We start from the raw sequence: 13,758 nt of genomic DNA, 5'->3' as shown, positions 1-13,758 counted from the left end.
GCATACCCCATGGTACCACTTCATTCCCCACAACTAGGAAGCTACTTTGGTAGGGGGTAAGATAGAGGGACAGCAAGGTGTGCTAGTTAGCTCAATCAATCATCTCCGGAGGCAGAGGTGGTGCGGAGGTGGAGGGGCTAACGTTAGCTAGCTTCATCAGTTATTAAGTCTCGAAAACATGCCGGCTGCCCTTCCTCCAGCGAAATAGCTACGGTAAGGTTTGCTAACTAACACTTTTCTTCTTGAGGCAATTGTCCTCAAATGATAAATGGCAATTTTGTGTTGTGAATGATGATGATGATGATGATGATGATGACAATGAGGATAATGATGATGATGCATTATTTTTCCTCATATACTCCATACCAGGCCTGCAAAACAAAAACTTCTGACAGACATCTGATTGTATTAGACAGCCTTTTAAACCAAAAGGAAGCCCCTTTATTCAATTGGCGACTTATACCTTTAAAATGTAACTTCACTTTGTGGGGATTTAACTTTATTGGCTGCATGGATTGCCTCATATTTTGAATGATTTTTAATGGTTGTTGGAAGGAAAAAAATGTGGATGGTTATTGTCCCAAATGCCAAAGGTGTAGTTTTATTTCTTCACGTCGACAACATACAGGTACAGCAATAGAGATCATTTCAAAGTAATTAATTCCATTTGAATGTTTTGCATCAGATCAATGTAAAGGTTCATTATTCAAATGAGTCACTATATCTCTGTCTTTGTCCCCTAACAGACAGAAAAATGCAGAACATCATGCAATATGAGTCTTAAACATCAGTTCCAGCTTCACCGCAGCCTTTATTATTTTAACTAGCACACACCCAGACAAAGGCTTACCTCCCCTGACTCCTGGAAGGTTTTATGAAGGCCAGATGAAGCATAATTAATACTAATTTGATTTGGATCCCACTGGGCCAGTGACATTTTTTTTTTTCCACTGCTGAGATGGAACATTCTGTTTTCCCTCACTGACCAAAAGAGAAGTACCCAAAAGTCTTTCTCCTTGTCCTGTAGTGACAAAGGCAAAGAGCCAACTCAGCCGCACTGTGGTCAAATTTAATGACTTTTCGAGGCCACTCTGGTGTTCTACTATTATAAGGGGATTTCAGAAATTGAATAACAAGGCACTTAATTTAATTGATTTTTGAAAGAGTGCGCCCCTTGCAGGTACTGCACCTTTCAACTGCGTTGACCCCCCGACTGATGCTATCAGTATTACAGTTAGCTAATTGGCTATAATGCTTGTGGGTATAACAATGTATGTATGTGTGTGTGCGTGTGTGTTTATGAGACTGCCTATTGATGCTATGACTACATCTACTGACCTTCTCTTGCACAATCTGTCCAAGAGGTGATTGCATTGAATTTGTGCATTCATATATAATGAAAATGTACTTATTTCAAAATCCTTGGCAGAAAATATACAGCTTTAATGTGATTCAGTCAGCAATTTATTTTTATGACATTGTGCTAAACTGAGTGTTTTTTTTTTCTTTCATGTTAGAGCTGCATAACGCTTACTTTCTTATCACATTCCACATGCCTATTGCATATGTCACATCCATATCGGATGAAAGCCATTTCATTGTTCTATTTCAAAAAACAATGTTTCACTCCCCCTCTTGTCTCTCACCCCTGTATCACTCTCTATTCCTCACCTTTCTTAACCCCTCCCCCCATACCTTTCCTCTTGTTCAGGGATCTTCGAGAGTATGCCAACGGCACGGTGTGTGTGGAGTGCGATGCCCAGTGTGAGCGAGCTGAGGATGACTCTTTGACCTGCAACGGTCCGGTAAGCTTGCTCCTATAGACGACAAAGACGAGTGAAACACTGAAGCACTCATTCGTGTGTGTCATCTTAATGTAGACGGAGGGGACAGCTGCTTGAGCAGTTGCTTTTATCTATTCATTTAAGAGGAATAGTGACATTATTCCATCATTGAAGGATGAACATGTCTCATGTTTCTTAAAGCTAGATGCCGTCGTCAAGGTGAAAAAGACAGGCGTTGTGAATCAATACAAGGTTAAGTTTTATTAAAAACAAGGTGGCTCATGATATCCTGTATTCTTCCTGTTGTCAACAAATCCCATGAAAAGACTAAAACCAATGATGAATCTCACCGGCTAAAAAGCAGAAACTGTTTAAAGGGGTACATTTTTGTTTTCAGCATTGAGCCCCCCAAAACTAAGAAGGCTAGAGCATTGCTTTACTCACCTCGAACCTTGGTGACGTGGAGCTGTATACACCCCCTGTGGCCAACTTGGACTATGATTAATTATTGCATTAGAAGTCAAAGTGTACCTTTCAGCTATTGATGGCTCATGTTCCGAGTCAAAGGTAAAACCAATTGTTTATTTTAAAATCTGAAGTACTTTGCATGCTAATTTGCTCTGGGTTTCTATTCAGTACATGCATCTGTTTTCATTACCATCAAAAATATATTGAGGGACAGACATTCTTTATCCTTTTCTTTTCAATAGTAATTGGTCGTTATGTTTTTGTTGGTTTATTTCTCAAGAAGGCATCTGTTCCCCAACAAACCTTTGCATTGCACACGCTCTTAGAAAAGCATAGAGGCTCTTTGAAAGCTTGTTTGGTCGCAGCTGTACATTAGAAAAATGCCAGAGTGGAAAAGAAAATCCCTGACCTTCATTTCATGTCTGCCTTTCCAGGACACTACATCCACAGCCACATGAGGCCCCTGACCCTGTGCTTTCTCTTAAAATCTTATCTTGCTGTTTGATAGAGAGGGATGATTTGCGACAGATGCAAGCCAGAGGGGCCATGTGCTATCTTTTGTGGCCCGTCACACGCTGTCAGATGTTTTGCCCAATATGGTTTAGAAGTAGTTGCTTCCAAAACTACTGGGGTGTTAGTATACGAGTGTCCAAACTTGGGAAGCAAAGGCCAAAGTTGGCTGGTGGCTTGAGTAGAGTGTGTTTGTCGTTGAGGAGGAGGAGGTTCGTTAGGTCAATTATCTCAGCTGTCTGCTTCATACCTCACAACCTTGCACTTGGCTTCTTAAACTAGAGAGGGCAAGGTGGCTGCTATGAAGACTATAAAACAACTCAGATACCTGTAGCCGTCTTCAAGCAGTTTGAGAAGAAAAAGTAAAAAAAAAAAAACCTCACAGCACAAACAGTATTTTTTCCATTCTTCTTTACTTGAAAGATTCTTTACGTGACTCAATACACATCTTCCATCTATTTCTTATATTTGCTCCCCGTCGTTTTCCAAGTACTGTACACACTCATGCAGTATTTCAGCCATGTGTGTGTGTGTTTGTGTGTGTCTGTGTGTGTGTGCGTGACTTGTCAAGCTGTGTGTAATGGAAATGTCCCAGAGTAACCTGTTATACCACAAATGGATTCCAGCAATCATGTTATGGCCACAGAGCCCATAGCAATTACATTACAGCTTACACATAGTGATTTGATAGGCCTAATGCCCTCTGCGGAGAGAGAGAGAGTGGAGGTGCGACTCTAGCCAAGAATTAAGGCTGTGCTACGGACAGAATAAGTGATAATGGTACATCTAGAGAAGTTGATGTCGTTGATCAGTGACACAGTATTTCATCTCCAGCAAGCGCATCCATTATACCGTCTTTACAGAACGATTGGAGCTTGCTTGCGTTTCACATCAGGCACTGATGCTCAACTGAAGTATCCTGTTGAATACTGATTCTTAACGTGTCGCTGCAAAATGTGAAGATTAAGTTGCAAGTATGACAGATTGTGACATTAGTCATTATAGGAGACAACATAACGTGTTAACCAGTAGTGATTCTCGTCTTTATTCCTCTGTAAAGCACACAGTACATCACTCCTTAATTCTTAGCTACCATGCTGACATAAATGCTGATCTATATCATTTTATGTTTGCTGGAAATCCATAACAAGTAAAAAAAAAAAAAATCCCACCCTAATTTTGGTGTCTGGTTTAGAAATGTGTCTATGTCCTTATCCTGTATTAGCACCCTTTACGTAACATACTAGTAAAATAATCCTGCAGTATTTTGTAACTATTTGTGTGATAGAGAAACATAACAAAAACCTCAGGTGAGGGAAGGGGCATATTTTCTTCCTTCTCCATCCATCCTGTCTTTGTCCTTGTTACTTGCAAAGCCGTTCCACTGTGAAATGTTCACACGTTGTAAACACATTGTAGCTGAGGAACACACATACATGCAATCACATGTTTTAGCTCTTACTTTATCGGCAATGATACGTTGTGGTTTCTTTGTTTCCTTCTTTTGACAAATGTACTTATTGTAAGTCGCTTTTGACAAAAGTGTCTGCTAAATTTCCTAAATGTAAATGTAAATCACACACTCCGAGGTACAAATGCTCACTTACTCGCTTCAGAGAAACATACGATATCTATGATACATTTGAATCTGCTGGAGTGGCTACATACTCTTTATGACCACTGGATGGAAATTCATAGGATAGATATCCATCACTTCCCCATTTGTCCCACTGTTTCTTTTCTACCTCCTCTAACCTTGACGGTTTTTTATCACTTCAACTTATCATTAATGCATGAAATAGTTTGTGGTCTAGTGTGGGAGCGTATACCAGCAGGTATACAGCAAAGCATGATGACTTGGTCTGTGTATTATATCATAGTAAAAATAACTCGTAAATCCTTCCTGATGTACCTGATGATGCCTTGAAAAGCATTTTATATGGCTGCCCATCTTGACTATAAGCTCTGACGCCGTAAAGATTCATTTCCAATCCTCCTGAGATGCCCGTGTTTGTGCGTTAAAAGGGAAAGAAGAGATATGGACGAGACATTTTTTTTTATACACACACAACATCACACACAAACATGGGTTTTAAGCCCACAAGCAGACCAATTTAAATTTACAGCAGGCTACCTGCTTGCGACGCTGTGCATCCCCGTCACTTTTTGGATGTCCGAATGCCCTGCTGGACAAAACACTATTTCACATAATGTAGCTTTCCTGATGTGATTGGACTCGTGGATACACACACATGCACAAACACGCGCACACCGATAGCCATGGGTGGGAAGACACTCATAAAAGCGAAGTGCCAGGCTTAACGCTAAAGCCAGTGAGAGCTGCAAGACTTTCAATTTGCATAATTACACCAGGGTGAATGCATGTTCACACACGCACACACACTCACACTCACACAGAAGCTACAAAGAACACATGCAGAGGCATTAGTATATATGCAGTCACACACACACACACACACACACACACGTGCTTATAAGCCCTTGCAAAGACACTCTTTCAGGTTTTGTATGAACAGGCACTAATGCACACTCCTCCACTTACCAAAGGATAATTATCTGCCTCCGTCATCATCTTTTTACCTTATTTACGAGGAACTGTGTGTGTGTGTGTGTGTGTGTGTGTGTGTGTGTGTGTGTGTGTGTGTGTGTGTGTGTGTGTGTGTGTGTGTGTGATTAATTATTTCTAAGTAAAGAAGTACTTTTATTCAAGTACTTTACTTCAGTGCAATTTTCCTTTTAATTTGTACTATTTCTAATTTCTAATATATACTTCTACTCCACCACATTTAGATTCCACATTTCTCCTCTACATTTATCTGACAGCTATGGATACTTTTCAGATTTAAATAGTTCTGTACTGTACTTATTTACTCAAGTAAAATGTTGAATGCAGGACTTTTACTTGTAATGGAGTATTGCTGCATTGTTACACTGGTACTTCTAGTTTAATAAAGGATCTGTACATTTCCTCCACCACTGGTTTGTGTATGTGTGAGTGTTGTCAATGAGATGTTCTCTAGGCCTGTTGATGATGCGAGGCCTATCTGGGAGAGCTCTTTGCCTCTCTTCCTCTCCTCCCCTACCTCCTCCCTCGCCTATATTAGCTCCATAAATCCTGCTCTAGGCGGATTGTTATGGTCATTGTGTGTGCTGTGAGCGATGGTTATTATCTGCCTGCTCCGCTCACACTGCTTTATGCGTCTCGTCTGCTCTCTCCCTCCTGTCCCTCTTTCTCTCTCTTATTCACATCACATCTCGCTTGCTCTTACTGGCTCTCCCCTTCACTGTGTTATTCTGCATCCAAGTCCCCTCTCTCCCTCACTTTCTCTTATTACTCTATAGTACTTTTCACCTTCTGTCTCTTGCTACCTGTTATCTCTCTTCCGTTCACAAGCCTTCACTGCTACGAAAGCACAACTATTTCATCTATAAAGCTGCTGAGAAACCTGCACTTGGCAGGTTATTGATGTAGAAATATACCCATCCATCAGTCTACATTATAAACTGAGGCTACAGCAGAAATTAAATTTGAGATACCGCAGATTTGTCCTTTATGCCCAACATCATGATATCAGATACAGTATATCCTCTCTTCACACAGGAAGTCACCTAAACATCTGTGAGAGAAAGCTGGAAATAATCAAATACAAATAATAATAAATATCAGTGAAGTACCTTCGCTAAAAGGCAACATAGGCCCTCACTGAAGGTTAATTCCGGACTGCTTTATGTTTTTTGAAATTAAAATGGGCATCTAGACAAAAGACAAACAAACAATATTTTGTTTTCACTTTCCACAGGGCCCAGACCATTGTGTGAAATGCCTCCATTTCAAGGATGGTCCTAATTGTGTTGAAAAGTGCCCCGATGGCCTACAAGGTGCCAACAGCTTCATCTTCAAGTACGCAGAAGCCAACAATGAATGCCATCCCTGCCATGCCAACTGCACCCAGGGGTAAGTACAATCAGGATGAGGACTAGATGTTTTGGGGGTTCAAAGGTCATTATTTCATAAAAGTGTGTCCCAGCCCATCATACATGAGAAATCCTTCAATCTAGATGATGCTGAGATGGTTTGAGAGGGTAAAAACTAAGCATTTGAAAAATCCAATGGGTGATTAGGTGACACATAGATCATTTCCATTTTGATTGGTTACCTCAGAGTTACAGCAATCATGGCATTACTATAACACTGAAGTTACATTTTCTGACCCAACCCTCAGGGTTTGTAAAACGATTTAACTTCATTTTGACATGCAAATCCACACGACTGAGCAACTGCAAACCGATGTATACAGCACAATATTAGCTATATTATAACATCCTGCTCTATTGGAGTCCAAGCTGCTCCATAAGGAGGCATGGTTGGAGGCATTGGTACAAATATGTCTGTTGTATAAACTGTGTTGACATATTGCACTTGCTTGGTTGGCTATTGCATAGGACTTCCATGTTACTAGTGAGTTTTTCAGCTGCTGTAATTTAAAGGCAGTCACTACATCATCAAGCTTCCAGTGCCAAATGATTTTCCACGTGCCCCTTCAAGAGTGACAGGGTACCAGTAACAGACTGTTCTTACCGAGTCTTCATATTGTCTCATTGTAAGTAAATTTGTATTTCATATACACAGTGTTTTATAAGTGCATAGTCAGAAGCGCAAAGCTGAAAATGAGAGAGAAGGGACGAATGATGAAAGTTAGAGGAGCAGCTTGCCACTCACCATTGCTCACTAGCCACGGATCACTCAATATAATATTCAACGAGGGTTGTAAGACATAATTTTGTATTGAACTCTACAGGGCGTTTGTCACTTCCTTGCGTGTTGTTTCACTCTCTGAGTGACAGCCTCCAACTCACTGGAGCATAGCAATGTAGTCGTCAATGGAAAAAAAAAAATCAGGCTGACGTTTTGTCACAGGTATGGCTTCATAAGCAGATCCCCCTCTCAAAAGCATGAGTGGGGGGAGGGGGAGGAAAAGGAAGGAGATAGACGAGGAGGGAAAGGGACAGACACAGGGATGAAATCAACATCCCGTCCATATAAAAATTTAAAGGAGCCTCAGAATAACAAGACGTTGCTAAGACTGTCAGACGCCGATATTGAAACTTCAACACAGGAGGACTAAGAAATGTGCAGAGATATTTTCTTTCCACCAGTAGACAATATAGCTCTGTTATCATTCACCCATGTGGATACCCCCGAAACGGAACCTCGAGGATTAAGTTGTGAGTCATACATGGTTACACACACACACACACACACACACACACACACACAAAACACACACACAAAACACACACACAGACATATGTGTGTTTTTTGACAAACAGCAATAAAGTTTGTAGTGGACATATACGAGAAAGCAATAGATCTTGGCTTATAGCAGCTTGTAGAGTTAGGAATATGACCAGCACAGCAAAGTCCACATACTTCCATCTAGTTACTTTGACAAAGCAATACATTGACAGATACAGTAGACCTTTATGCAAATCAAATCAGAGTAAAATGAATGTATTTCATGACAGTTTCACATTTTCTGTCTCTCACTGTCCGTTCCTGACCAGTCGTCTATGGAACCTTTACCACAGGAAAAAAAATCCAGCCCACGCCAGACAAATAAAAACACATCCTGTGCATGGCCACAGATGAAGAAATGCAAATAATATTTTCACGAACTGCAAAATGGCTTAAGTATTATTATTATTATTATTATTATTATTATTATTATTATTATTATGTATTATATTTTGTGTTACTTTTGTCTAAAGTGTGTAATTTAACACATGTTGTTTCCCAGTACATAATGAATGAAAACAGTGTAGCAGTGCAGTGTGTGTACAGTTTATTTGTTAGTGAATACATGCTACATCTCCTCAACACCCTTGAGGAGAAACAAACTAAATTAGTGTCTTGCTTGTCGGACAGTTGATAATTAACGTGAAGGGAATTAGCCCTTAAATTAGGAAGAATCTGGTCACTCCGGCTCAGGAACATTTAAGGTGGACCAGGTGCTATTCTTCTTTAAGTGACAAGCTGCTCGTCTGAGTCCTGCTTAGCTTTTTTATTTCTAATATTGCTGTTTAACTGTTAAACTGTTAACACAATTAAATGGTGCAAACTTTGCATGTAGCAAGAAAAATGTCAGCAACAGCGTCATGTTATATTTTAATTAGTTCATCTTTTCAAAGCTTTTGTTTTAACTGTAGTGGTATTATTAAGTACTGTATCACTATCTGCAAGTACTAAAATGTAAAGGACTTGTAGTTGGTCTGCAAAAAGTGTTATTTGTGCATCCCTATTAATATATCCCTGATGCGTGAAGGCTACCAAAGACGTGTTCTGTAAAATTGTAGCCCTGCATAAAAAAAAAAAACATGAAATCTCAGAGTCTTGCTAAAGTGTATAATGCATTAACAAACGAACACAGAAGAGAAAAGGCCACAGAGGGCAAATATTCTCAGCAAAAATGTGAAACTTTTTTTTCTTTTTTGCTTTTACCCGTGAACCATTGCTGTATTGCCTTGCTCAACTCCCTGTCTCATTATTCTCTGATACGACAAATTTTGCAACGTTTGATGCATGATGTGTTTGTTTACTTAGGTGCATTGGACCAAGACTGCAAGACTGTATTGGCTGGATGGACAGGTACAACAATATTTCCTGTGCATTGGCTTAAATACAAACACAGTAATACACACATCCACACAAAAGAATCACAGTAAGCAAAGTCTCTGATTAATGGCTAGCTCTGAGGTCCAAAATCCCTGAGTGTCCTTAATGCATCTGTGTGTGTGCGTGTGTGTGTGTACGTGTGCGAGTGCGTTTGTGTGCACGCACAAGCAATTTCCCAGGTTCTTGATGAATTGATAGCGCTCTGGCTTTTGTTCTCAGGCTACTGAGGGAACAAAATGCAGTTAACTGCAAATGGATTCAAGATTTCATAAGAGAAACAGTGTGGCATCAAGTGACGCTGAGAATTGGTGTTTGGTGTTTGGGCTATGATTTTGTTTTTTTTTTAAAAGGAAAAAACAAGGCTGAGTGAGCAACCAACACATAAGAACTTACTGATGGGTTGGAGATCTGCATAACAACACTGCTGCCAAAACAGAACAGAGCGGTGCAGCAGGCCAGAACAGTGGTAAAAGACAATGCCCGACTTTAAACTCAGACCACCAGACTGGAAAAATGGAAACGCATCTAGCAGGAGGTTTCAGAAGACAGAGCCGTACAGTTACATAGACAGAATGATAACTATTTTGTAAGTATTTACTTTTAGCAATATTCAGTCCTGAAGCCTTTTCAGAGACTGAAGGTGATACCTATAATTTTAGAGAAAACATTCCAGAGATCTGCTCAACAGCTAACGTTCTGAAACGGTCAATAACAAGATGAATGGGGTCTTAATCAGCTGACCTGGTGAACAGATCAGCCCTTATTAGAGCTCCGATAGCTGTGGTAGGATACAGCGGTAGGCACCCAGCTAACCCCAGGCTTAGCTGCTTGCTCGGAGTTGTCACGCTATTGTATATCTGTTACCGGTTGGAGGTATCAGCTTTTGAGCAAGACTGAAAGTGGCTTATCAGAAATACATGATTGCACTAAGCCTTCAAAGGCTATCATTCCACCTGGCATTAACATGCGTCTTGTGTAGAGATTGTGTGTGTATCTGATTAAGCTGGATTAATCACTTCCTGTCACTTACTCATGCAATATTCAGTCTGATAAAACTGACTACCTCATTGAACATGTTCCCATTTGGCAGTATCTTCCCCGGTTAATTTAAAATTATGGGAGCTGTTGTCTGATTTGTCTGTGTTCCCCGATTGACTCCTTATGCATGCATTTGGTTGTACTTCAAATCGTCGGTGACCTTTCTTGTTGGATGGCTGTTGACTGATTATTTTTGAAGAGTGTGAGATACATGCACATGGATTGAGCTAGCCTGGTTGGTCCAAAGTGCTAGCAGCGCCTCTAAAGCACTAGACTATTCATTGCAGATGAATCAACAGGAGATAACGGGCTATGTTGTGAGCTGCCGAGGGCTGCTAGGCTGCTAAACTAAGCTAACGTAACTCTATTCATCATGTAAATTTATTTTTAACAGACACTTTTGAAAGTGGCATTGATCTTCTCATCTAACTCTGCAAGAAAGCAAAGAAGCATACTTCTAACTATTCCTTCAAATAATCATGACCACAACATTAAATCAGCTCTCTGGTGGACAGTCTATGCACAGTAAACAGAATTGTTCCTGTTATAAAGACAGATGTACATATCTGCAGTTGGCTCATATTGGCAGATATGAATTATAATACACCTATAATACACATCAGGGTCTGCCCCCCCCCCCCCCCCCTGCATGCCAATGACAGAGATGTGGGGGAGATACTGAGTTATTCACTTTTCATGAAGCTGGCCGACTGTGATAACATTTTATGGGGTGTTTCCTTTCCGTCTGCGATATACAGCCTTGGATAAGAGTCCCAGTATGCCTTGACTGAATTAAGTTCTCTCATTACAACAACACAAAGGGCATCGGGGGGAGGGCAGACAGCAACTCTGACGAGGGAGCATATCAGGAAAGTTATTGAGAGGCTTGATTTCAAATGACAGCATCATTCGGGTCTGAGAATTCCCTTTGATGATTATTTCCATGTTTTCAGCCTCAATTTTAATGAGAGGGCACGGAGGGATGTTTGTTACCAGATAGAGTTTAGTCTTTTAAGGATCATCCACATAAGCACTTAGAGACATGTATTAATTATTATATTAGTATTATTATTTTTTTGTTTTTTGTTTTTTTTGCTTACCTGTGTGTGTGTGTGTGTGTGTGTGTGTGTGTGTGTGTGTGTGTGTGTGTGTGTGTGGCACATGGCAGTATAAACACATCTTTTTGTTTTCATCCGCTCTGCTCCTTCTCAACCCTCGGTCTCCTGCGTTTTTCTCCCCCTCCACTTTCTTGTTTTCCAGAACCCCTCTGATCGCAGCGGGGGTGATCGGTGGCCTCTTTTTGGTGGTGATCATGGTGCTGAGCGTAGCGGTGTCTGTGCGCCGGAAGAACATCAAGAAGAAGAGAGCCCTCCGCCGCTTCCTGGAGACAGAGGTGAGCAGGGCAGTAGTTGGAAACAGTGAGAGGGGAGAAACACTGGGAAAGCACTGAGACATAGTGTTGTCAGAAAACTGTGCATGATTGGGGATAGGAATATATTGGTGGAAGTTTTGTGACACCTTCTTTCCAGTCCAAACCTTTAAATTTGTATCATATTGGTCGACTAACTTTACCATCACTTAGGGTTTAAAACTAAAAAGCATTAAAAACATAGTGGGAGGTGGAAAGATTAAAGGAAAAAAAAAACATTTAGAGTGGCAGAATAACCTTTGACAGATATTGCACATAATTTACCAGCGAATATTCTTTTCTAAATTTCAGAAGAAATCTAGATGAAAATCTATCTGTATTTGTTTAATGATATTGAAAATGATTGAAAATTAGGCAATTTATATTGTTGTGCGTGTGTATGAAGTGTACTTTAGCAATGCTCCTTCAGTGCCAAACACTGGGCACATATTTTACAAACTAAAAGAAAGCCATACTGAATGAGAGAGATGAGAAAATGAGACTTCGTGTCTCCAGATGCTGTGAATATGGTCAGAAACGCAGAGGCTCAGGTGTTGACATAATTTACTGGAGAGGACACTTCTGCTAGGAAGAGGTAAGGGACCATACCGTTATAAAAGGAGAAAGCACTCTTCCTTTGTGTTGGAACAAGAAGAGCACATCATCTAATGCACTCGTGTGTCCACAGTGAGAATAAGAATCTGGTTTCAGAGCTTTCTCCCTCTTCAGAGCACAGAAGTATCAGTGAATTGCCTTTGACAGTAGCTTCCATAATGACAAAATTGCACTGATATGGCTTATTATGATACTTGCACTTCTCTCACCTATGTAGACACTTATTCCTCCACTTACTCCTTGTTGTGTATGTGTGTGTGTGTATATATATATATATATATATATATATATGAGATAAAGCTGAAGAAAACTAGTTTAAAAATAGCAGGCAGAAGAAGCTTGCTGTCATTCTTAATGCAAAAGTTGAATGTGCTGCAAACAATGTTAAATGTTATCTGCCAAAACTGGTGCATTTTGATTCAAAATGAAGAATTTAATGACCATAAGAAACATTGACAAAGTGGTCAGAGGAGGTGGACATTAACAACCCTCTGATTTACTTCCATGGTGTCTCACTGTCACCCACACAACAACGCTGTATAGTGTATGTAAACGATCGCACTTATTATAGTAATCGTTTTTGTGACTATTTTCTCTTTGTTTTCTCGGATTGTTCTGTTAAAATGAAATGAGAATTCAACTCCAGATGCACCAAACATTCTTAACCATCCAAATCTGCTGAATGATGAATCACACTGACAACTGGAGGCGTGTGGTCATTTGTTTAGCATTACCAATAAAAGGATGTAAGAAGAAGACCTTCAGCAGTAGTGAATTACTGTTAAATAAACATAACACTAGTATGTATTTTAACAGTATGTAAGCCCTTCAGAAGCTGAATGCGAACAATAAAATATAATAATCACTTCATCATTATAACATAAACAAACATCTAATAATGTTATTCGGATTATGATATGCATACAGGGATTCCTTTATGTTCCTCAAATTTAAAACATATTTCCTTAAATTGTGGACTGTAAAAAATGTGATGTTTATGTTTATATCTTGGTATGAGCGCTCTTCACCACTCGTTGGAAGTTCACTTACCTTTGGTGAATCCCAGAAATCAGTGGGTACAATAAGAACAAAGCATAACCACAAAGAAATGAGAGGAAATGTGTTCTTATATCACTTCCTGCATGAGGCCCATGGTTGGTTTCAGCACTGCTTGCAGAGTGAGAGAGTGGACAGCTCCACTGTGCTGTACTGCGGCTGCTCCGCGATCTCAACATCTTCAG

The 13,758-nt window shown here is 40.1% G+C and overlaps 1 protein-coding gene across 2 annotated transcripts in view; it reads left to right on the top strand.

Annotated features, from left to right (window-relative positions):
- erbb4b (erb-b2 receptor tyrosine kinase 4b) overlaps positions 1–13,758 on the top strand; it is a 285,517-nt gene that overhangs the window by 215,415 nt on the left and 56,344 nt on the right. For both annotated transcript variants that reach the window (XM_084023790.1, XM_084023789.1), the window contains exons 14-17: positions 1,712–1,805; positions 6,584–6,738; positions 9,385–9,429; positions 11,755–11,887. In XM_084023790.1, coding sequence (XP_083879916.1) covers positions 1,712–1,805; positions 6,584–6,738; positions 9,385–9,429; positions 11,755–11,887 — 427 coding nt within the window. The remainder of the gene's footprint in view (positions 1–1,711; positions 1,806–6,583; positions 6,739–9,384; positions 9,430–11,754; positions 11,888–13,758) is intronic.

This window comes from Eutrigla gurnardus (assembly GCF_963514095.1).
Source record: "Eutrigla gurnardus genome assembly, chromosome: 12".
Taxonomy (NCBI): domain Eukaryota; kingdom Metazoa; phylum Chordata; class Actinopteri; order Perciformes; family Triglidae; genus Eutrigla; species Eutrigla gurnardus.
Note: the sequence above shows the minus strand (reverse complement) of the source record. Positions and strands in the feature narration are given on the sequence as shown.